The sequence below is a fragment of the Gobio gobio genome, assembly GCF_949357685.1.
Source record: "Gobio gobio genome assembly, chromosome: 17".
Lineage (NCBI taxonomy): Eukaryota > Metazoa > Chordata > Actinopteri > Cypriniformes > Gobionidae > Gobio > Gobio gobio.
The window spans coordinates 28,235,043-28,261,064 of NC_137110.1; the positions used below are offsets into that span (position 1 = coordinate 28,235,043).

At 36.6% G+C, this 26,022-nt stretch overlaps 2 protein-coding genes across 7 annotated transcripts; one reads left to right on the forward strand and one right to left on the reverse strand.

Moving 5' to 3' along the window:
* Window positions 1-1,773: 1,773 nt before the first annotated feature.
* On the forward strand, window positions 1,774-5,751 carry cd7al (cd7 antigen-like). The gene is made up of 4 exons (XM_079840946.1): window positions 1,774-1,868; window positions 2,126-2,479; window positions 4,175-4,281; window positions 4,738-5,751. The coding sequence occupies exons 1-4, from the start codon at window positions 1,814-1,816 to the stop codon at window positions 4,912-4,914; spliced, it is 693 nt and encodes a 230-aa protein (XP_079697072.1). The 5' UTR covers window positions 1,774-1,813; the 3' UTR covers window positions 4,915-5,751.
* On the reverse strand, window positions 5,314-25,880 carry rhot1b (ras homolog family member T1). Of its 6 annotated transcripts, none has more exons than XM_079840942.1 (20): window positions 25,563-25,880; window positions 24,716-24,774; window positions 24,530-24,611; window positions 23,929-23,972; window positions 23,789-23,842; window positions 23,252-23,304; window positions 21,845-21,953; window positions 21,148-21,249; window positions 20,947-21,045; window positions 20,018-20,126; window positions 19,774-19,894; window positions 19,181-19,265; window positions 18,836-18,981; window positions 18,546-18,646; window positions 15,077-15,207; window positions 14,532-14,615; window positions 13,704-13,826; window positions 9,516-9,718; window positions 8,341-8,463; window positions 5,315-5,998 (listed from the first exon to the last, which is right to left on the reverse strand). In XM_079840942.1, exons 1-20 carry the CDS (start codon window positions 25,597-25,599, stop codon window positions 5,881-5,883), a joined length of 1,983 nt encoding a protein of 660 aa, XP_079697068.1. In that variant the 5' UTR covers window positions 25,600-25,880; the 3' UTR covers window positions 5,315-5,880. The 6 variants fall into 6 exon arrangements, 5 of the variants coding, with proteins under 5 accessions (XP_079697069.1, XP_079697068.1, XP_079697071.1 ...); XR_013818317.1 differs by lacking the exon at window positions 8,341-8,463 and adding an exon at window positions 9,247-9,333 and having other exon boundaries at window positions 5,866-5,998; window positions 25,563-25,872; XM_079840945.1 differs by lacking the exon at window positions 5,315-5,998 and adding an exon at window positions 20,204-20,240 and having other exon boundaries at window positions 7,832-8,463; window positions 25,563-25,872.
* Window positions 25,881-26,022: the final 142 nt, after the last annotated feature.

Genomic DNA, 26,022 nt, shown 5'->3' on the forward strand with positions numbered 1-26,022 from the left:
GATGGAGCTTCTTCATGACTGAACATCAGGTCATGGAAATTGGCGGTGATGCATGTTCCGTATGTGTTCACGGACTTGACAAACTGTTAGCATTTAATCTGTAATAACTAAACAACACTGAACAAGCATTGAACATTTGTCAAGGAATTCACGCTCTCGCATTCATTCACTCATACACTCTTTCACATATATACTTTTGTCTTAGATATAATTCAATATCAATAACTTGTGCTAATGTTGTGGTTTGTGTTCATCATTGTTATTTTGTAAAAACTTTAGTCATGTTAACTTGTGTTGAAAAGTCTAATTTGGTGTAAAATGCAAATTATATTCATCAATGTTCATTGAACTGTTAAAAAAACATTTAATTTAACTATAAACTGTGTTGATTTGAAGTTCTTCGCACATCCACTTTGTTACTTTTGACCATGTTTGCCCTTGTTCTCGTTTTTAATAAATTAAACCGTTCATAGTAATTTTTTGTGTGTAAAAGTGATTTTATAATTTCCAAGATTTCTGGCTTTAATTACAAACCCATTTTGGGTTCATTTTAATCCAGCAATGTAGTAATTTTACACCAAAAATGTAGGTTAAAAAAAACAACCCAGCATGCTGGGTCAATCATTTAACCCAGCATGCTGGGTACGTCCCTTTTTGACCCAGCGCTGGGTTGCCAAAACAACACAATTTGGGTTGATTTTAACCCAGCAGTTTTTAGAGTGTACATGCCTCGGACTCACCTGTATACCTACCTGATCTCCAACGAACCCTGAGTGTCTCCTCGTCTCGTCCTGTCTCCTGGTCCTCGTCTCCTTCGATCCATTGTTCCTGTGTTCAAGATTCAAGAAACGTATCGTATCACCAGCATATCCAGCATTAACCAGAAACACTCTCTCTGACTCTCACCGCACCTGCTCACTTCCTGGTTCAGCAATAAACTCTGCTTTCACCTGCATTTGTTTAACGTGTCACCTCTGTTTGTAACAGTAACATAAACTATAAATAATATAACTGAACATTAAACGTTAACCTTTACTAAAAAACACATTAAACAGCACTTAATTTCAACATTTACTCTCCTGATCCATCCCCTATATGCAAAGCATCCTGGAAACTAGAAATATACTGCCCAGTTTCAGTCAATGCAACAGAAATTAATAGTGTAGTCCCAACACAAATGGTTTATGTTAACATAACATTTTACACATTTAATTTAACGTAATACAAGTGAGTGTACATGACAATTAAGTAAAAAACGAAATATTTGTGTTGTTTCAACATGTTTTATTTAAATAGACTGAGCAAACAGCTAGAATAATTTTTTGAACGTGGTTCTGTGATGTGAATGAGCACTGAAAAAAGTTCTTGTCATTTAAAAAGTAAATGGTCAGTTTTATTCAAACAAATTCAGATTCATTTAGTTGCAGGGAAAAGAGCTGAGTCTGCATATCTCTTTCTTTTTAGATTGCAATGAAGCAGTCAATTTAAATTGTGTAATTTTGATTTACCAATGGACAGATTGATTTGTACTTTTATGTTTATGGTCCCATGTATACATATTATTATCATACATATGACACTCTTGAGTTATTTAACAAAATGAAGATGACTCTATATGCAAAAAATCTGTACATTTTCACAATGATGAACCGAAGTTGACAAACCACTGGTTTCCTTTTCCTCTTGATCTTAAAAGGCACCCAAACCCCACACCCCTTCAAGGTGGAGTCAAAACACAACATCTGAAATTATTTATTTGTTACACTCAGATGTTTCTGGCTTTCTTACCACTGTCACTAGTTCCTCTTCCATAATGTTGAAGTATGCTCATGTTATTCTCTTGTTTCTTGTCACCCCTTCTGTAAATGGTAAGTTCATATTTCATACTGGTTCTAACCTTTTTGTCATAGTTTTTTTATGATAATTTGAACACTGACTAATTGATTGTTACATAAAATGTTCAGCAGCTTGACTAAAGTTTATTTAAAGTTTAACAAAAGTGTTCTCTTAAGACTTGATGTTAGCAGTGTAAAGCAGTTCTTTTAGTGTGTGAAACTTGCATTAATTTTGTCATACATGTGATTTATCAATAAAAATGTTACTAACTTTAGCCATTTCACCTCAGCACATGGAGGTATTGTTTATATCCACAGAGTAAGAAATTCATCCATTGACATTTCCTGTGAATCGGCAAGTAAGGAGGACAAACCATTTGCCTTTTCACTGAAACGCAGGTTGCTGCAGTCCAGAGAAGTACTGTATCTTTCTTACGGACACACACCATTTATCAAAAATCCTGAGGACAAGGGTCGCATCACTGTACGTGATGAGTTGGACAACCCCACAGTACATCTGACAATCTCAAACCTGCAGGGTCGGGACATAGACGTGTACCACTGTGTATTCCACTATGAAAATTTTCCATTAGATAAGAATATCCCTGGCAAGACGGAGTTCTTCATCTACGTCGAAGATTTATGTAGGTGACCTTTATTTATATTACTTCAAATATGTATCATGAAACAGTCTAGATCCAGGTCTATGTCCCCTCCAAAAACAGTGGATAGCCGAAATAGGTTAATCTTGCATTCAATACCATTAGCCTACCTTAACACACCAAAATCATACAGATGCATGTCATTTTCAACTGTAAATATTTAACTCAGTGCATATTTTTGGACACAAATGTAGGATAATCCATTAATACCTCAACAGGAACAGATTGATTACTGTTATTTTTCAGTGCATTCGTATAATACTATCCGAATCTTTCAGTCAACATGCTGGTCATGTTAAACTGGAATAAACATTTTGAAACGGTCAAATCCATCAAATCTACAACAAAAAAATCTGATGCAGTCAAGCAGAGAAACTCTCAAATTACTCATAAGTTCAAGCAGAAACCACAATACATTTCAACATCACATGGTTCATAATTTCCAAAAAAGATCTTTGAGCCATCACACAGCAAGAGTGCTGTTTTACTAAATATTAGCACAGCAGATCTTACGACCATTTCTCAAATGTCCTTACGTGCGATTCAGACAACAAACGTAGGCCTAAAAAACGTGCATACGCCTCTCTTCCAGATGTGAAATCTATAAATCGCAAAATGATCTTGAAATTGTGTGCAGACGAATGGTTTCAGATCTCCGCATTGTAAACGGCGACTAATTAATGTCATTAACAAATAAAAACGTCCAATGTTTTAAAAGAGAATGGCGAGCGGGTGGTAATTTCTTAGATTTCCAAACAGGCCTTCCTGCAGTACACTGACCCTCTGTCATAAGGAAACATACCTCTGCTTTGACCCTGACGTGGCACTAAAGGATTTTTCCACGTCTAAGACCGTTTTATATATCTGCACTTTGGCTAGGATTTTAGCACACACACTCTCAGTTCAAATATGTGCGTACACACGTTTTATAAATGAGGCCCCATTCACTATTCTTATATTGTGGCCTGTAAAGTCTGCAAACTTAAGTTATACAGTAATATGCCAAATGTTTAGCAGCACTATTGCACACTGCATTACCAATCAAATTAGAGGACATTTACTGTTGTGTAATGTTCTTTTTTATTTGCAGATGGTTACAGAACCTCAGAAGACTGAAAATTAAAAAAACTTGGGCAGTTAGTGTTTATACTTACACTCTAAAAATGCTGGGTTAAAAACAACCCAAGTTGGGTTGAAAATGGACAAACCCAGCAATTGGGTTGTTACAAGCAAACATTTAAGCCAACCGCTGGGTTAAAACAACCCAATTGCTGGGTTTGTCCATTTTCAAACACTAACAAAAGTTTTTTTGTGTATATGATACAAATGGCTACAATAATTCCATAATAGTTTAGTATGAACGAATAGTAATAGCATAATAAATGCTATTAAATATTAAATAACCAACTTCACATGTGTTCAGCCTATTTCTTATTGACTGAATTATCTTTGATACAGGTCAAATATGGGAATCATGCGGTTGCAAAAAAAAAAAAAAAATATATATATATATATATATATATATATATATATATATATATACATCAATTAATTGATAGCAGATTACTTTACAAAATCAGCAGTGTATCTAAAATAAAATGAAAGTAACCATGAGAGCTGTGGAAATGCAATGCATTATTTCCCTTTATTGTGATTGTGTTTGTTGTGACTTTGCAGCTCGTGAGCCTTGTAATTGTTCAAGTTACCTGCCATTGCTGTATGTGATCTCTGGAGCAGCATGTCTGCTGGGTGTTCTGGTTTTCACTCTCGCTACAGTTTACTGTGTAAGTTTGTTTTTAAATCCAATGTACAGGGGAGAGTGGGGTAAGCTGTGCCACCTTGACATTAAATGAAATGCTCCTATAATTATAGTCAAGATGTCTGCTATTTACTGAACATAGATAGGTCCATAGACATTTTTTCCTCCTCAAAAAAGTGGTCCCTATTATGTCAATGATTATATTAAAATAATAATAAAATTATAATAACTATTAAAGTAACTATTTAGTAATAATCTCATGTGAAAATTTCATTGCAACTTTATTTTACAATATATTGTTTTATTGTTATATTGGTTCAACAAAATCAAAAATCTGATAAAAAAATCCTTAAACTGTTGACAGCGATTTGCCAGCAAATGTGGTTTAAAGATGGTATCTTTCTGACCATATATGGTTTACGCCCTACTATATATTCAGTTTCAGTTAAACCCTCCCTTCTACCGATTTCTTCTCACATAGTGTAAATGGCCCAACCGTAGAAAGCCACAGCCTGTAGTTCCTGTTTATGAGGAGATGACTGGGGTGCGGCCAGCCAAAAGAAAACCCACAGGCTGTCAGACTGATATTGCAAAACTGGAGGAAGCAAACAGCTCCGTGGCCACCTTGTTCAGCAACGAAAACCACTATGTAAATTGAATAAGAAATGTTGATGTTCATTATGACGCTCCAGCACACAAGTCATTACTTTCAGCTGACTATCAGCTTTAAAAGTTGTTTGTTAACATAACATTGGTCTTTTCATCTCTCATCTATATCTCTTTGTTAAAAGGTACTTTAAGACATGTAATTTTATTGCTACAAAAACAGAATGTAAGCTTGCATCCTTTTTATACAGAAATGTATTGCCTTTTTGTCTATAGTACAAAATTGATATATAATGATAAAAAGTATTTTGTATTTCTTAAGTACTCACTGCCGATATCTTTATTTGCTGTTTTTGTTTTTATCCCTTTTGAGGAACTGAATAAGAACAGAATTGTAGTTTCCCTTTGTCTGCACATTCACTATGTACAATTTTTTGCTGTATCACAAAATACACTGTTGCAGGACCTGTTTATTGAAAGGTTGGGGGAAAAATGGAAATTGACAAGGGGGAAAATCCATTTGATGAGACTTTCACATCATTGTTCAGACAAGTGAAATATTAAAGCATGCAAATAAAGTCTAGACGATTGAGTGTTTCACATTAGACTGGCAGACGACATGGCTTCCGTTCTTAGCTGCCACTTGGTTGGTTTTGGTTGAAAACAGTGGACCATAGACCGCTAATAGTCTATCTGACAATTTGAGACAAAAGTGTTGCATTTGCCTGCTTTAAATATGAATGCTAAATGTTTTATTCACATGGCAACAAATAAATATTCTCTCTCATGTACATATTTACAGTTTGCTTGTATCATGTTCAAAGAAAAGCATTCTAGTTTTCTGTCTCAAATAGTCTCAAGGTGTGGGAATGTACATAAGACAATAATTAAATAGAAATAGAAATATAACAGCTATGTTGCTTTATGCTTTCTTTTTTAAAAACAAAATATTCCTGTTTCTATTGATTCTTCTGTAAATGGGAGATAGCTAGGGCAGACAGGAAGTTTTAGGCTCTCCTCATCGAGATCTGAGGAGGACTCTGTACATGGCAAAGCCAAGAACAGCACAGACCGTGGCTCCAACACTCGCTCTGAGCCAAAATGTAGAGCTCTTCAGGTCAGCATGGGTAATATGCCTGAAAGAGAAAACAGAAATGGGTTAAATTAATGTTTAGTTGCTTGCATTTATAGCTATACTATTTATACAGTTATGTGGCTGCAACTTAAGATGAATACAAATAAAACATTTAGTAACATTCTGTGGAGCTAAAAACCGAGCTAAAACTGAACTGAAACAAGTTTAGTGGACAATGATGCCTGAAAAGTGACAAACCAAATAATTCAAATAGATATAAAAAAATTACAAGAACAAATGTGGGATACACAATCAGTGTTATTAAAAGGAAATGAAGAAAAGCTTGACACTAAAATGTTATAAAACTCAATCGAAGATGAAAGATGAAGAAAGATGACAATTTCAGACTGACAGATGTAGCACACAAAGAAACTTTAAGAAAAGGAAATAGAAAGAAAAATGGATCACTGTGCTGTAACTTAAAACTTGTGTGAGAATGAGAAACTGAATGGCTGCATGTCACAAGTTGCAAGTCAGATGAGGATGATAAGATATTACCTTTAAGAAACATGTAGAATGTGCAGGAAAGTGTTTAAATCACTCAATCAACCCAAAATCCACAAGCATGTCCCCTTCGCCATGACAGTCTCAAGAACAGCCGTAACCTCTTTTCGTCATATGTGGTACATGTGAAGGGTATATCCCTCCTATTTGCATATTGCATGGTTTGTTGTTTATTTAGAAGACATTATAATCATTAAGTCTAATTACACACATACACACTCAAAAACTGTCAATTAATACTGCTAATCCTCAAATGAACATTTGTGTTTGTATGCAGGCATATATGTTTGTATAAATCATGAGGAGGTGGGCTTCCCCTACGTGAGAGTCCCCAGATTCTTGGTTCCAACAAAGGATTTTTTCTCATCTACCTAAATATCTTAGGGAGTTTTTTTCCTTGTCATTTCACTTGTTCATTGGGGGGGATTCGTGAGGCACTATTTCTTTGTAAAGCTCCTTTGGAACTATATTTTGTTAAAAGTGCTACACAAATAACCTGGACTGAATTGAAAAAAGTATACAAAAAGGCTTGGTGACTCATCCAAAAATGTATAGCCCAACTCTGAAAAGAGGCAACAGTCCACAGAACATAACTGCAGCAGCTCCATTGCCTAAAGCCTCTCCACAATGCATTTAAGCAGTGGCGTGTAACACAGTCACTCCCACTAGCCTCTATAGCGGGTTGAATTTAATTTTAGCCTCTGACTCTACGCCACCACAAATTACAGCGTTGCGCATAATACCCAATCACATACGATTCTGTTGAGCTTATGAATGCAATGGCCAATCAGAGGCGTTCAGAGTAGTCATTGCTGAAGTGCAGGAGTTTTATTCAGAGCGTTCTCGCAGAATGAATTCTTCAGACCCTGTTTTTGCACGTGAAGTTCATGTGTTTTTTCTGTAAGGGTGTTCTTTGCTCGCTTTCTGGAAGTCAGGTCGAAAATGGCTGTTATATGATCTATTTCTATTGATAGTACTACTATTTATATGCTGAAATTACTTTTTGCGTGCATATGATACGCAATGGGAAGGATTAGTGGTGTGGGATAGGGGCGTACTATATGTACGGCAAAAGTGCGCATCATATGCACGCCAACAAATTGCGTATCATATGTGCACGAAAAGTGCGTATTATATGCATGTCAAACACGTGCGGTATGGTATTGAAAAGGTGAAAGACAAAATATTTTTTTTGTTCTTTGCTCATAGTGCTCATAGTTTACTGTTGTTGGTAATGAATATTTAAACAGTGTTTCTCCGTCTAGGTTTTAAATAAAAATCTTATACACCCCTGCACCACTTTTATTATACGCAATAAGAAGCTACTATTTTTATGCCTTAATAGTTATCAAAAAAATGAGCTTTACACACAATATTAGGGCTAGATATTTGATAATGTCCTATAGCATTATACATTTCATGTAGTTTTGATTTGGGTGCGTGCAGTGGTTATTTACATTTAAAAGGGTTGTAAAAGCTCAAGTAAATTTTAGCACACCATAGTCAACTTTAATCACATAAAATGTTATTTCCCAACAACAATATTGTGGCCAGTGAAAATGCTGAGTGGCAAGTAATTTTAGAAAACTACTAGCCACAGTGGCTGGTGAGCAAAAAAGTATCAAGCCCTGATTATGACTATATTGGTATAGTAAAAAGTTTATTAGCACATTATGCCAGGCCAAAACAAAAAGGTGAAATGAAAGAAGATTAATGTGAACCAGCATGAGAGTAATGAACAAAATGAAGAAAACAAGTGGATGAATAAAGATAAATGCAGAAGAGATGAGTACAAAAAGAGAGGAAAAAAATGAAGCAAGATAAAACCATCCTAAGAACCTGCTAAAGACGACAGTGTAGAGTTTGGTCCGAACCGTCTGCACAAGCTCAGAGTTGAGGAAGTTCTGACACAGACAGAAGGTGCACCTGTTACAGGTACACATGCAGCGCAAACGCGCATGGCTGCCAACACACAGAAAGAGATACAAGCACATGACAGAAATGAGTCATTTCTAAGAAACAGGATATAGTGTCTTTTTGAGTTAACAGATAAAGGGGGGGAAAGTGAAAGGATCAAAAGCACATTGTCAATTTGAGTGTTCCCTCAAGTTTTTTTTAAATGGCTGTAACATTCTCTGTTGTTTTGTTTCCACACTAAAGATGCCGTGTCTAGTTGTCTTACACAATGAGGAGAAAAAAATTAGGAAAAATATTATTTAAATCACATGCTTGGGACTTCACAAACTGACTCACTTATGAGTAAACTACCTAACAATGTACTAGTTTTATTGTTATCTGCATATGGAAAAAAATACCCTGAGAGATAAACAATAGTGTGGTAAATTAACTCTTTCCTCGCCAGCAATTTTGAAAAGTATTGCCAGCCACCGCCACCCTTTTTGATCATTTTCACAAAAGTTTCATTGCCCCAAGATTATACTGCTGTATGAACATCTGAACATGCAATATATCAAAAGAAAGAACAGACCCTCTTCTTTTAAACAACAAAAACCCATTTTATTCTAGCTTCATGCATTCTACATTCAAAATCTACATTTTGAGTAAAAAGCTGAGAAACAATGAATTCAGAACGATGATCAAAACATAGATGGAGTAGATCGAGTCAAAGGTTGCAGTCCTATACCTCGACCTGGGTTGACCTTTCATTCGGTAACATTTGGCGGTTTTGATTTACATGCCGTTTAATGTTGATGTTTGCGTTATTTTACATGTGCATCAGCTTACATATGCTATTGATTGTTTCTGCTTCTTCTTCACATGTCTTTTGATCTGGAGATTCAGTACTTTTTCAGAGGATGCCAATAGCACACCCTAACGTATAACGAAAAATTCTGTCAATGGCGGGGAAAGAGTTAACAGAGATATTAACAGAGAGAATTATAAAATAATTAATTTGTCTTAAAACACCCAAGCAGAGGCAAACTCCACGGTCTTTCAAATGTGTTAAAGTACCCTATAAATATTTTAATTGTGGATAATGTAAACACACTTACGGGTACACGGCCATGGTGGTGAGTTTGATAAAGATGTCTTTGCTAGGAGCCGCAGCTGTGTTACAGGTATAGGACTGAGGCGGAGGCATCTTGTGCTTGCGGCAGAATTCCAGTGGAGTCATACAGTATTGCTGCTTTGTTTCTGGAAGGTCAGACTTTGCGGCAATCAACATACATGGAGTCTTACTGTCCATGAAGTATTGCTGGGAAATGAGGTAAAACATGCATTTAGAACACATGTACAGAGGGGAGAACAAGTATTAGATACACTGCCGATTTTGCAGGTTTTCCTACTTATAAAGCATGTAGAGGTCTGTAAGTTTTATCATAGGTACACTTCAACTGTGAGAGACGGAATCTAAAAATCCAGAAAATCACATTGTATGATTTTTAAATAATTAATTTGCATTTTATTGCATGACATAAGTATTTGATCACCTACCAACCAGTAAGAATTCTGGCTCTCACAGACCTGTTAGTTTTTCTTTAAGAAGCCCTCCTGTTCTCCACTCATTACCTGTATTAACTGCACCTGTTTGAACTTGTTACCTGTATAAAAGACACCTGTCCACACACTCAATCAAACAAACAGACTGCAACCTCTCCACAATGGCCAAGACCAGAGAGCTGTGTAAGGACATCAGGGATAAAATTGTAGACCTGCACAAGGCTGGGATGGGCTACAGGACAATAGGCAAGCAGCTTGGTGAGAAGGCAACAACTGTTGGCGCAATTATTAGAAAATGGAAGAAGTTCAAGATGACGGTCAATCTCCCTCGGTCTGGGGCACCATGCAAGATCTCACCTCGTGGGGCATCAATGATCATGAGGAAGGTGAGGGATCAGCCCAGAACTACACGGCAGGACCTGGTCAATGACCTGAAGAGAGCTGGAACCACAATCTCAAAGAAAACCATTAGTAACACTCTACGCCGTAATGGATTAAAATCCTGCAGCGCACGCAAGGTCTCCCTGCTCAAGCCAGCGCATGTCCAAGCCTGTCTGAAGTTTGCCAATGACCATCTGGGTGATCCAGAGGAGGAATGGGAGAAGGTCATGTGGTCTGATGAGACAAAAATAGAGCTTTTTGGTCTAAACTCCACTCGCCGTGTTTGGAGGAAGAAGAAGGATGAGTTCAACCCCAAGAACACCATCCCAACCGTGAAGGATGGAGGTGGAAACATTATTTTTTTTATGGATGCTTTTCTGCAAAGGGGACAGGACGACTGCACCGTATTGAGGGGAGGATGGATGGGGTCATGTATCGCGAGATCTTGGCCAACAACCTCCTTCTCTCAGTAAGAGCATTGAAGATGGGTCGTGGCTGGGTCTTCCAGCATGACAACGACCCGAAACACACAGCCAGGGCAACTAAGGAGTGGCTCCGCAAGAAGCATCTCAAGGTCCTGGAGTGGCCTTGCCAGTCTCCAGACCTGAACCCAATAGAAAATCTTTGGAGGGAGCTGAAAGTCTGTATTGTCCAGCAACAGCCCCGAAACCTGAAGGATCTGGAGAAGGTATGGGCCAAAATCCCTGCTGCAGTGTGTGCAAACCTGGTCAAGAACTACAGGAAACGTATGATCTCTGTAATTGCAAAAAAAGGTTTCTAACTTAAAATATTAAGTTCTGCTTTCATGATGTATCAAATACTTATGTCATGCAATAAAATGCAAATTAATTACTTAAAAATCATACAATGTGATTTTCTGAATTTTTGATTCCGTCTCGCACAGTTGAAGTGTACCTATGATAAAAATTACAGACCTCTACATGCTTTGTAAGTGGGCAAACAAAATCGTCAGTGTATCAAATACTTTTTCTCTCCACTGTATCAAAATACATGCAGAATATAGCATGCATAAAAGAAAATAACAGCCATATCATAGACATAAGGCTTGTTTTCAGTTATAAATGCTTGGCCCTGGTCTGTTATCCTTTATGAATAAATGTTTACTAACTGGTACAGTTTCTACTTATCTGAAAGTGTTACTCCTCTACTCAAGAAGCCTTCATTAGGCACATCTGTTTTAAATAATTATCGTCCAATTTCTGTGGTTCCTTTCGTAAGGTGCTAAGGTGCTGGAAAAAGTTGTGATGTGCCAATTTAAGTTATTTTTAAATAAGATTCAAAATTTCTAAAGTCTTCCAGTCAGGGTTTAAGCCATTTCACAGCACTGAATCTGCTTTGTTGAGAGTCTTAAACTATATTTTTGTTGCTACTGATACTGGTGACTCTAGTACTCCTAGACTTATCTGCAGCCTTCGATACTGTCGATCACTTATTGCTTTTATCTAGATTAGAATCCCTTGAGGGGCTAAAAGGTTCAGTTCTTAATTGGTTAAATCTTATTTATCTGAGAGATATTTCTCTGTTGGGATTGGCAATTTTTCCTCCTCTGCGGCTCCCCTTAAATTCGGACTTCCCCAAGGCTCTATTTTGGCACCATCACTCTTCTCCCTCTACATGCGTCCCTTAGGTTTGATTCTGAGAAAGTACAGAGTATCTTTTAATTATTAGGATGATACTCAGATCTATCTGCCAATAAAAATAAATCTGCATTACATACTCTATTTTCCTGTCTCGACGAGGTTAAACTCTGGTTAACCAATAACTTTCTAACTTTACATAATTCCAAGACCGAGGTTATAATTTTTGGTTCATCTGACAAATCTGAGTTTAATAAATTCGTCCTGGGACATTTGTCAGTGTTTAATTCTAATTGTGTACAGAACCTTGGTGTTTTTCTAGATAGGCAGTTAACCTAAGACAAACAAGTCCTGTGGCGTTGCCTCTAGCTTTTTTGAGCTTCGTTTACTTTCTAAAATAAAACATTTTCTTTTTGAAAAGTCTCTTGAGATAGCAATTCACGCATTTATAACCTCGAATTTGGATTATTGCAATTCTCTGTTCTACAGTATTTCCAAGTCCCAGGTAGCTCGACTTCATGCTGCTGTCAAATTTATCAAAAATGGTCGCAAATATGATCATGTCACTCCCATTTTGTGAGCTCTACATTGGCTTCCAGTCCAATAAATTAGGTAATCTTAATTTATGGACAGTCCCTTGCTCAAGGCTAAAACGCAGAGGAGATAGCGCCTTTTCAGTTGTGGGGCCTAGATTATGGAATAGCCTCCCTCTCTAGTAGCTCCCTCTCTATCTGTTTTTAAAACTCTTCTTAAAACTCATTTGTTTTCTGTAGCTTTTAACATGTGTTAATTATCGCTCTCTGCTATGTTTTATACTTTTGTATTTGTTTACTTTTCTCATGTACAGCACTTTGGTCAGTCTTGTGACTGTTTTAAATGTGCTTTAAAAATAAATAAACTGAAACTGAAGGAACATTACCAAAAATGTAACCTTATTGCTCTCTCTTTAAATGTTATTATTGAATGGACAGCATAGGGGCCCTATTTTAAAGATCTGAGTGCATGGTCTGAAGTGCATAGCGCAGGTGCACTTAGGGCATGTCCAAATCTACTTTTGTTAGTTTAACAATGGAAAAAACACTCGGCACGCCAGGTGCATGGTCCAAAGGGGTTGTACCCAGTCTTTTAATGAGTCATGGGTGTGTTTTGGTCGTAACGTGCAATAAACCAATCACAGTCTTATCTCCCATTCCCTTTAAAAGCCAGTTGTGCTTGCACCATGGCGAATTCGCTATTTACATGGCGGAATTTGCGAGCGGAAAGGCTGAATACTTCTCCAGAGAGGAATCCTTTTATTTTTAATACTTAAAATTTTTTGTGTGCTGCTGCATGTCCCTGTGTGTATAACAAGAAGAGTGTACGCATGTTGTGCACCCGCCTATAGGCGCATATTACTAACGCATAACACAAGTAACACAAAAAATACTGCGCTATTGACTTTAGACCAGGTTTTTGTTGGTCAATGGCACAGTCGTTTTCAGTTGCATCAAAATAGCAACGCACCAACAATGCGCCTGAACACACCTTGTTTTCAAACCAGCACGCCCATGGGCGAACAGATGGGCGTGAATGTATTTTCTATTTAAACAATGTAAACGCTGGACGTGAAAATTTTAACTGCGTCAGGCTGAAACTAGCAAAAATTGTGCCGGGTGTATGATAGGGCCCTAGTATTAGCTTCGCTTTTTCTTTAGATTGAAAAAAAATTTCATCAAAGTGTAAAACAACAATACTGTGAATAAGAGTGTCAGTATAGCAAACCTTGAAGATTTGTGCGCAGTACTCAAAAGAGCAGGGGTTGCTGACATCATAGATCAGACACACAATGTCACAGGAAAGTTCAGTCTCAGACAGGAACTCAAAATCTGGAAAGACTTCATGGAGCTGAAGGAAAAACAGGAACTTTGAACAGTTTAAAGATTCAGTTTACTTTGAGAAACTGATATATAGTACAAATAATGATAAACAGTGGTCAATTCTCTGAACTCTTCAAATGGATTAAATGTATAATGTAAGTTCAAATGGTTTCAGGAACTGTAATAGTGGTGAAAAGAAGACAAATTCGCATGTGGTTTCCTCAAGATTTCCCCTTTATACTGGGGTTTTTCAATTTATGAGTAAAATGAAGACTGGTAAATATAACGATGATACTTGGACGTTTTGCTCTACAACGTAAATCACACACACACACACACACACACACGCACGCACACACACACACACACACACACACACGCACACAAGCACACACACACACACACACACAAAACATGAATTTTGAAGCTGTTAGGTTTATTCCAGATAAGAGCGTTTGGGGTGTGAGTGTATTGCAGTTTACGTAGTAGAGCAAAACATTCAAGAATTATCAAGTTATGTTTATCTCAGACCTTATTTTACTCACAAATTGAAAAAGAAAAACATTATAAAACCCTATAGGAAAATCTTGAGGGAACCAGCGGGCGAATTAGTCTTCTGGGTTTTGATGCTCCACTCTATATAGTTTTCTAAGAGAGTGTCCAGAATTAGTGTAGTTCCACAGACTGAGAAAAAAAACTCTAATGTGTAAGATTCTGTAAGGCAACTATTTACCAACAAGTACTTCTCCTGTCCGTACACATGTGCCGTGCTGATTGCATAATATGATTTGTGCTCTTCTCTTATTGTCCTTTGACACTGTGAGGAACAGACAGTAAATAAACATCTTGAAAAAAAAACAGCAATCAATGTCACATCGGTCACATTTTTTGATATATAAAATGCAAATGATACCATCAGAAATACCACATGAGCATGTGAAATGTTTCAAAATCATGTTGCTGTTGTTCCTCTGGACATAGAGTAGCTCTTATGAAATCTAAAACTGCGCAAGAACTGAACTATGAACAAATGACTACTTAATATTTGTACAATGAATGAACAACAATATTTATAAATTAACATTAACCTATAATAAATCCTGTAAACTGTCCACTATTAATCAATCCATAATGCATTAACTTTGTTGTAAAGTGTTACCCAAACTGCTTTTTTAATTCCATAATAAATAACTAGCAATATACAGACAGTATACTTATTTGAAGGTAAGTGGTCTGTATAGTTTTTCATTTAAATAAAGTGTTTTTCTTGTAACTGACCACAAGGTTTCTGCCGAGGAAGCCCTGCAGGAAACCAGTTTTGCCACTTCCAGTTAGTCCAAACACATGACAGCGAAATACATTCCGTTGCGTCTGTTTCTTCTGAAGGTCGAGCTTTTTATCACGGGTCACTAGCATGTGCAAATACATTCAGTCAGTACAGATGTCATAATAATCTTTTATGAATTTTAAAATATAATACATAATGCCATGATGAATTTTACACAGTCATGGAACTGAACTGAATCAGCACTGAACTGACTTAAGCTGAATAATAACATTACTGTCTTTTTTTTAGAACTGCTTTATAGCAGAATTGAAATCTGTTTGCATCATTGATCATTATTTTCCTGTTTATCAATGTAAAGCTGCTTTAAAACGATCTATATTGTATAAAGCGCTATATAAATAAAGGTGAATAATGAGAGTTCGATTTGGCAGTAAAGCAGCTCTAAAAAAATTGTGTCACTGTTCAGCTGAAGTCAGTTCAGTGTTGATTCAGTTCTGATGTAAAGATTATTAAATTAGTTCATTTAATCTATAAAGCAGTTCTGCAGAAAACAGTTATGTCATCATCCAGCTCAGTTGTTCTCATCCAATAGTGTCAGTGCAGTCAAATAATAACATTGTTGAATATCATGAGTCCCTAACTATAAGCAAGCCAGAGGAGACAGTGGCAAGGAACCCAAACTCCATCAGGTGACAGAATAGAGAAAAAACCTTGGGAGAAACCAAGCTCAGTTGGGGGGCCAGTTCTCCTCTGACCAAACGAAGCAACAGGGTGTGATTTAATTCCAGGTTGCATCACAGATTGTGTCAGAGCAGTCAAGGATTTGTCTCATAATTTATGAATTTTGCAACACTGATTCTGTTATTTTCCTGTATGTTATTGTGAAGCTGCTTTGAAACAGCTGCATTGTATAAAGCGCTGTATAAATAAAGGTGACTTGACTTGATTGGACTACTGACGTTTGATTTCTGCATCTGCAATTACCATAACGACCACAGGAGGGCTCAGTAACTCATGAACAGGTCACCCAAATATAAAAATGCTGTCATTATTTTTTTAAACACCTTTTCAAGTTTACATGTCCAAGATGGAATTTTTGCATATTCAAATATACAGACTTTTTGCTCAAAAATACTTCAAGTAGTAATTAAATATGTAATGTATGTATGTTATATAGAGAGCCGGTTCTAGACATTTGGAGGCCCGGCCTTGACAAAATTTATATTGGAGGTCATCCCCACCACACCCCTCAACAAATATGATTCCTAACCTTTTTATTTATACAACATTTGTTATTAAAACCTGTATATTTTAACCAAGGTAATCTCTTATTTGTATGTTGAGAATGCTATGGCCATAATTTGTTTGAATTTATTAGATTTTTTTTTCTTCAGTAATTTGTTCAGTAACTTATTACCAGTTCCTGGACACCAATTCAGTAAATTAACATCAGTGCTTTATCATTGATTCCTAGATGGGTATTAACAGGATTTCCCCCTTCCATCGAAATAATATAGACTATAGATATCGTCATATAATGTATTGCAGTGCAATACCTTGAATATGCACTATATACACAAATCAACTGCTAGTGGAAGTGCAAGAAACAAACTACAAAGCAGAAAAATTGTTCATTGCTTCATAAAATTGTATGCTTTATGATTTGAAAACTGAAATTAAGTATTATGTTAGAGCAGTTATGTAAAGAACAGTAGAATTTATACAAATGGTTGAGACAGTTTTTGAAACATTGAAAATGCTCTACTGTATTTGCTCTTTGACTTCAAACAAAAACTCCTTTACTTTTATACATTATAAGTATTTTGTATGTCAGTCATTGTATGCACAAATTCCACTTTGGACGTGTTGACGGTGCTCACGCTCTTCTAAACTCGCAATAAACTGGTAAATGATGTATCCCGAAATGATGCGGATCAACAAAACAAGTTTATTTTAAGAATACATTACAATCACTCCATAATAGATGATGACAACTCCCACACCTACATTACGAGCTGCACTTATTTGCGTGCCTGTTTAGCCTTTCACTTAGCAGCCATCAAAGGATGTGTTTGTTTCTGTGCCATCATAATTAACTTACTTAATTACATAATTAACTAACTTTAAATACATTCAGAAGGTGCAAACCATTTTGAAACGGTGACATTAATTGGTTTCTTTACAGGTGAGTAAAAATACAATGGACAAAGAGCCTAGGCTTATGCTTTTCGTCTTGATTGGTGGACTAGCATATAGGGGGATGTCACGGTTATGGAGGCCCTGCCTCAAAGCCAGAGGACCTAGCCAATTCCCTACTCTGATTATGAGTAGCGCTGGCCCTGGTTATATAGCAAATACACAGAGGGGAGAACAAGTATTTGATACACTGCTGATTTTGCAGGTTTGTCACTTACAAAGCATGTAGAGGTCTGTAATTTTTATCATAGGTACACTTCAACTGTGAGTGACAGAATCTAAAACAAATCCAGAAAATCACATTGTATGATTTTTAAGTAATTAATTTGTATTTTTTTGCATGACATGAGTATTTGATACATCAGAAAAGCAGAACTTAATATTTGGTACAGAAACCTTTGTTTGCAATTACAGAGATCATACGTTTCCTGTAGTTCTTGACCAGGTTTGCACACACTGCAGCAGGGATTTTGGCCCACTCCTCCAAACAGACCTTCTCCAGATCCTTCAGGTTTCGGGGCTGTCGCTGGGCAATACGGACTTTCAGCTCCCTCCAAAGATTTTCTATTGGGTTCAGGTCTGGAGACTGGCTATCCGGGGCTTATAGTAATTGATGGTTTTCTTTGAGACTGTGGTCCCAGCTCTCTTCAGGTCATTGACCAGGTCCTACCGTGTAGTTCTGGGCTGATCCCTCACCTTCCTAATGATCATTGATGCCCCACGAGGCGAGATCTTGCATGGTGTCCCAGACTGAGGGAGATTGACCGTCATCTTGAACAGTTGTTGCCTTCTCACCAAGCTGCTTGCCTATTGTCCTGTAACCCATCCCAGCCTTGTGCAGGTCTACAATTTTATCCCTGATGTCCTTACACAGCTCCCTGGTCTTGGTCATTGTGGAGAGGTTGGAGTCTGTTTGATTGAGTGTGTGGACAGGTGTCTTTTATACAGGTAACGAGTTCAAACAGGTGCAGTTAATACAGGTAATGAGTGGAGAACAGGAGGGCTTCTTAAAGAAAAAACGAACAGGTCTGTGAGAGCCGGAATTCTTACTGGTTGGTAGGTGATCAAATACTTATGTCATGCAATAAATTAAAAATCATACAATGTGATTTTCTGGATTTTTGTTTTAGATTCCGTCTCTCACAGTTGAAGTGTACCTATGATAAAAAATACAGATCTCTACATGCTTTGTAAGTAGGAAAATCTGCAAAATCGGCAGTGTATCAAATACTTGTTCTCCCCACTGTATGTCTTTAACCTTACCTGTTATGGCAGATGCCTGAGACTCCTGCTCAGCAATAATGGAGTAACCAAGGTAGCCAAGGTATTCTAGACATCGCTGGACATCCAGGTAAGTTGTTAACCTGCAAAAAAAAAGACATTGATAAATGATAAACTGATGAATCATTTCAAAACCATACAGACAGTAATGAACAACAGGGTAGCATTCCAGTGATCAACAGAAACATTCTACAGTCCAAAAACACACCATTACTTTCACAACATCAAGGATGACTATAATTCTTGAACTGAGACACATGTTTGATACACACGTCCACTGAGAGAGATAGCCTTGATATGTGATCCAGCCCTGGTCATTAGTGCAGACCGTACTGTTCACATCCAGTCCCCAGGGGACATAGGGGAAAACATCAAACAGATCCATAAGCTCTTCAGGGGACAAAGCACAGTCTCTGTCCTAAAGCAGATAAAAAAAGCTTCAGTAAATACAAGATACAAATGCAGAAAACGGCAACTGAAGCCTCCTATAATTAAGCCCATTACTATATTTGTGACAGACATTTTAATAACATGGTATATTTCATTAATTAATATTTTAAAAGAGATAATAAAATAGGATAATTTTAGGATAGTCTGAGGAAGTCAACCACTTGTACCTTATCATGTTTATCAAAGACGCTCTGTAGAAACAGGTAAGCATTGTGATTGAGCTCTGTGGTGCAGTCCGGTGGTATTTTTAACCTGTAGGAACGTAAACATTGAGTCAGATGTTGACAACTGTAAAATTAGCAGATTAGTACAGTTGGATTAAAATGGGATTGCCGAAAAGTCTCTAATGGGGAGCGTTCAAAGCAGATTAAGAAAGTTACAGGTTAAGAGATTTCAAGCCTGATTTGAATTACTGTAAGGCAGCAGTTATTCAAAACATTAAGATTATATTATATTTCTCAAAAAAGATAGTCTGTGCACTCACGTCACAAGTAATAAATTGATCAAAATAATTAATTTATAACCCAATAAAAATATCAGCATTTCAAAAAGACCTACTAAAAAGATCTGTATTTCAAACCTGAGGAATATAAATCTACAATATGTTCAAACCAACAGAAAATTTACAGAAGTCTCGCATTTACACAAGCCAAATTAATAGAAATCAGAAATGAGGTGAAATAAGACGCTGCTGCTTCCTCCTACGACAAGAGAATGTGACTTGCTGAAAGAGTGACTGATGGGAAGTGGTTGTTCTTACGGAGGAAACAGGTAGTCCTGATGCAGCTCAAGATCGTCATCATATCCAAACCTCCGCAGTACCGTCCACGTGGTCTCATGCCTTCCTCTTTGGATGAAGAGAGTATGTAGGAAAAGAAAACCTGTGGGAAAAAAAACAATCACCATGATGATCGATTTGAATCAAGAAGCCCCGGATATTCCTTTCTTTCCTGAGCAAACACAGGGCTGTATGCAAATGTTAAGATTTACAAATGCAGCCTTACCTTTAAGAGTGAGCCCATTGTCAAGCACTCCATCCGTCAGGTTTTTACTTACAACATTTTTTACATCCTCTAGGGCTTGTGGGGCCAGTGGGGTGTTGAAACAGGTCCTCTAAAAATAAGAATCAAGCATTGACATTGAATACACATATAGTTCACCCAAAAATGAAAATTCTGTCATTTACTCACCATCAAGTCATTACAAACCCATAAGAATTCAGTTAACCTTCGAAACAAAAATGAAGACATTTTAAATAAAGACAGAGCTTTCTCGATCACCACTGAAAGTTAATTTCACCAAAACTTCCATATCCAAATGATAAACAGATTTAATTTAGGTTTTTATTACAAACATTGATCGCATACATAGAGCACATCAAATATCCATTTTTCATATTTTTCCTTCTTCAGTTTCATTTTGTGTTTCGAAGATGAACAAACGTGTGTGTGAAATAACAAGAGAGTGAGTAATTGATGAAAGAACTTTATTTTAGGGTGAACTGTCCCTTTAGTTTGATTATATGGTTATGGTTATATGGTCACCAAATATATTTGTTGATTTCAAAACCACTGGCATTTATAGGAGGTTGTTCCACAAAAGCTTCCACTCTTCTGGAAAGATACAATATGGATGCAGGGATTTTCTCCCATTACAATTCTTCTTAATGTTGTAAAAGTGGTTCAGGTCTTGTCTTTGTGGAGGTCAGTTAAGCTCTTCCTCACCAGAGTAAACTATTTCATTATGGACCTAACATGAGTAATGTTAAGCAGGAGCGGAAAAGGGCTCTACCTAAACTGTTGTAACAAACAGGAAGCTAACAATTCCCTAAAAAAATCATGATACAACAATGTTAATTAGAAGGGGCTGTCCACATATTGTGTCATGCACCCTAAAAGGACATGAATATACCATACACAGCAGGGTATCTCACCTGAAAAAATGTGAGCTCATAATCATTGAGGACCGCATTGTTGTCCAAATCTGACACCTTAAAGATTCGTGTCAATGCTCGAACACAGGCAGACCTCATCTGTGAACCAAAAAATAAATAAATAAACTTTAAATACATGAAGTACTGTATGGTTTAAGCAACTACATATTAAAATGTATTCATACACAAAGATGTGCAGACCTCTTTCTTCTCTGGACAGTAGAGTGGCCCTGTAGGGTGAAGGACAGCCTTCTGTGCATAGTAAAACAACTCTGAAATATTCTTCAGATTCTTGGCTGAACACTATAAAAGAGGTAGAAAATATGCAAATTAAACATTACAGGCCTTGTTTCACAGACAAGGCTTAGATTAAGCCAGGAGTAGGCCATAAGCCTTGTCTGTGAAACCGGGCATAAATGTTCTACACAATCAAAGAAAATATAGGAATACAGGATTTTTTTATCTAAGCGATTTAAACTTCCAGATAAGATTATACTATTTGCAAATCTGACAACTAGAGATGGGACTTCATCTTAATTAATTAACAAAAATGCATAGATATTATGAACACCACCTTGCAAGGCAAAGTCAGGGATGTATAAGAATTATTTTCTTATACATCCCTGACTTGCCTTGCAAATTACACTTCACTTCAATTTAGCTGGAGATTATTGGGGACTTCAAAAGTACCTAAAAATTGGTGGAGATTATGGGGAATGGCTTCCTCTTTTTTTGATTGTCATGCCCTTGGAATGAATTGATTTTACTGTAATCCACACAGCATACAGACTATAATCTGAATGCACACGATTTATTTGATGGTTAAAGGAGACGTAATGGTAAGGAGACATTAAGCTGCTCAGCACACAAATAAATGAGTATGCATGGCTTGACATACCTCCACACAAGTCTCTATCTCTGTGTATTTGTTCATGATGGGAAGGACAGTTTCCATACTGCTATGTTCAACCAGATCAGATTTATTTCCCACAAGGATCAGAGGAACCCTTAAACAAACGTATATACACACACACACACACACACACACACACACACACACACACACACACACACACACACACACACACACACACACACACAAATGTTTTTTAAATGTCATAACAGGAAATTTCGGTAACTTCCTGTAAATTAATAACTTTTTTACAACAGAAATTAAATCAACACTGAATTTACTTAAGATGGAAAATGACATTATTTTCTTCTAGAGCTGCTGTTCAGCCAAAACAATCTTTGTTGCATTATTTTCCTGTTATCAGTGTAAAGCCGCTTTGAAACAATCTGTATTGTAAAAAGCGCTATATAAATAAAGGTGACTTGACTTGACGATTTCTCTCTGTTGACATATACAGGGCTTCTCCAATAATTTCATCCATTTAAACCAGTGGTTCTCAAAAAATATATATTTTCTATGCCGCACTTGTTCAGACGATGCAAAGTCAATGGTCTGAATAAAACAGATTCAGAGGAATTGGCATTTGCTGCCATAGGATAAAGGCAGAGAGCCAACCACAAATACCACACTCGAATGCATTTGCCACAGATATTTTCTTTTTTTTATTTTCTTGCGGATCTCCCGTGCACTCCCCCACATTTTGAGAACAACTGATTTAAACCATGGCCTAGCAAGTTCGCGTTCATCTGCCTCCATTTATGAGTGCACTTCCAAATCCAATCAACAACCAATGCATAGAACTAAGTCCCCACTCTACGTTATCCACTATTTCCCTTTCATTGTGACTTTAAGCAATAAAGTATGAGAGGCTGTGCAACCATGAATATAAAGGGAATTGCTTATTTTTTGTTTTGATACTGCCACTTTGAATGTGAAATGACCAACAGTCACACAAGGTTTGGCAAACTTTGGGCCTCATTCATGAAATACACAAAATTGTGTGTAAAGCATCCGAATGTTGTTCTTTTAGGCAAACTGATGACAATGCATTCTTATAACACCCTTTACCATAAACATATATAATAAATTATTAGTTAACCAATTAGTTCAGTGTGAAAAATACATTTCAATGATAAACAAAATTGACTGAAAACCACCACATAGTCCACTTTCCTTTTTATTATAGTTTACTATTAATCTGTGTACCAGTAGTATTTGTCTGCAAGGTTAATACTTTCACTGAATAATTTATGCTACTGTAATGGCATTTGGCCAATCTTGGTCTCTTTTGTATTTATGCAATATACTGGAGCCAAGTCTGAGAAAGGAGTTCAGAAGATCCCACAGAACACAATGCAGCACACTGAAGCACTAATACCAGCAGGTACCTACCTGCTATCTTTGTCTGTTCTCTCATTTATCAGGGGAATCCAGTGACTTGTCACCTGTGACAATGACATTATTTACAAAATACAGAAAGAATTTTTCACACCAAGGATGATAATTATAACTACCGGTATAAAAATTCCACACCACAACTATAACAATAACAACAGAGAGGAACAATATTGTTACAATCACTTTCAGAATGATTTTTACCAGCTAATGAATAATAAAAACATTGACAGCCAACCAAAATCCACCCGACTTTAATGAGCTTGAGAATTTAAAGTGGCATACAACGTACCTGCAGCATAACTACGTATAATAAATTAGCTGGTATGGACGCTAATATAGTTATACATATTTATAGTTTTTGTTCTTGATTTGATCGGGCTTTTACATGTCACATGCAAGAGCAAGTAAAATATATAAATTGTATTATCAGACAGATTTGGAAATAATGGATCAAATCACTGATTCTAATGAACGATTAAGTTATTCTGGCTTACAGCACGAAGACTAGGTTGTATGATCAAGTTCTCTCACCTTCTCAATAGACTTCTTGTTGTTCACGGAGTAGACTATACATATGACATTGGCCTAAAAAAGGGACGCAAATATAATTTGTCTGAAGATATCAACAACAACAAAAAAATCACTTTGAGTGTTGTGAATCCACATCTTACCTTTGATATCTCTTGATACAGTTGTTCATCTGTCTGTTCAGCTTCTGTGTATATAAAAAAAAAAAAAACATTGTTATCTCCTGTCCATTAAATAATAATAAAAAATTAAAATAAAAAAAAGTTAAATTAATTATAAGGCAGATGTCATTTGCACTAAGTGCACAGAGCAATAGATGCTATTACAGTAATAGCAATAGACGCTATTACCGTAAGTGTAAATAGCAAAAAAAGTAATTTCTTTGTGTAAATAGTGTGAAATGTTATTTATGCGTAGTGCAAATAGTGACAGATATAGTGTAATGTAGTATGCAAAAAAACATTATGCAATACTAAAACATATTCCGTTAATACTATATTTATTAAAATAATAAACGGATGCTACCTTATTGGAACCTTACTTGTCCCTATCCCTAAAGTCTTACCCTTACACCAACCCCTAAAGCACCCTTTGCCACAAGATGGGCTATTGGCACTATATGCTGTGTAAATTGACACTCCAAAAGAAAGTCAGTAATGTTGTGCTTTTGCTATCATATATATCATTATTGGCCATTGATTGAACTATATTAGATTACCACTAATTGAAATGCTGGTTTAATACCTGAGTAGTCTACTATATGAGTGGGGACTCTCTCTGGTGTGACATCTGCTGGTATAGTGATCTCCTCAGCTCTGTAAGGAACCTATTATGACAAAAACATCCATACTGACAACAAACACAGACACTGATGCAAATAATGAAGTCTGTGAAAATAATAATGTTTATAGAGACTGTAATAATACATACCACAGCCGGGAACTCCTCACTGACCAATGACATGATCAGGGATGTCTTCCCCACTTTGGCTGTTTATACAGACAAATAAATGAGCATATAGAACTAAATCCTTATCTACACAGATCAACCTGATCAAACCTGAAATCCTTACCATAATTAGACACAAGAATTCCACATTCAGTTTTAATTTATATTTTAGTGCTTTCCTAATATGTTACAGTTACAAGCTACCAGGTCTACATTGAAGTCAGATGAAAACAGTCATAAAACTCAGAAATAACAGACATTCTTTGCAGAGGCTAGGCAATTACATTTGAGTTTGGCAAACTAACGTTACAATATTTACCAACCTTTTGCATTCCATAAAAAACCTGTCACAGCTGAACCTATTCTTCCTTTTATTTTAAACAGATCTTCATGGACCACAACAGATATTCTTCAATGTTTTAGGAGTCAGAACCCATAAAGTTATTATTTTTGCACATTGTATTTTGCAAATGCTGCTTACCTAGAGAGCTGTTCTAAAAGATAGTGTGCCTGCTTAGACAAAATTCCATGTAGTGAGCGGTCTACCTAGACCTATGTTCAATGTTACTGTTATGAAGCAATGCGCATCATTACAAGAACAGGTTATAACAGCCTGCGATGACAGTACAGTAACCTTGTCATCAGCCATAAACGCGATTTCATCGCAATGCAATGATTTCAAAAATTTCTATCGCCTATAATCTCAATCTTTTAGTGGAAGAGTGTAGGCTAACGTTACATGTTAATTTTATTTTAAGGTTTATTTATTTTAGGATTATCGGTCGTTTCGTAACAAACAAGGACACATTCGTATTAATAAGAGACTTACGTTCTCCAACCAGCAGAATCCTCACGTCTTTTCGCATATTTCCCACTTCAGAAATCAGATCGCATTTACCCGATAATATTCGTCAGGATTTTACATGCGTTCAACAGCAATCCACAACAAACTTCACACTAAATAAGCTTGACATTATGGAAAAATCAAAACAAGTTTATTTTTAAAATCACGGGGCGATACGTTTCTAGATGATGTAAACACCGGTATCTATTGGTATTGTATTAACGGAGCCTAAAGTGATAGAGTGGAGACACTCAGCGGCTGTTGTTAAGTGGTGGTGATGTAACGGATGTAACGCGCACACACGCCTCCTTCTGACATCCAACATGACTACGGGTCTCACAAAGGGACAAACAATGCAAAAGTCAAAAGAAAACGCAAGATTCTTCAGTTTTAAAATAAAAAAGTTGTTAGAGGAAAATAACTATTTGTATATGTTTTCAAGATG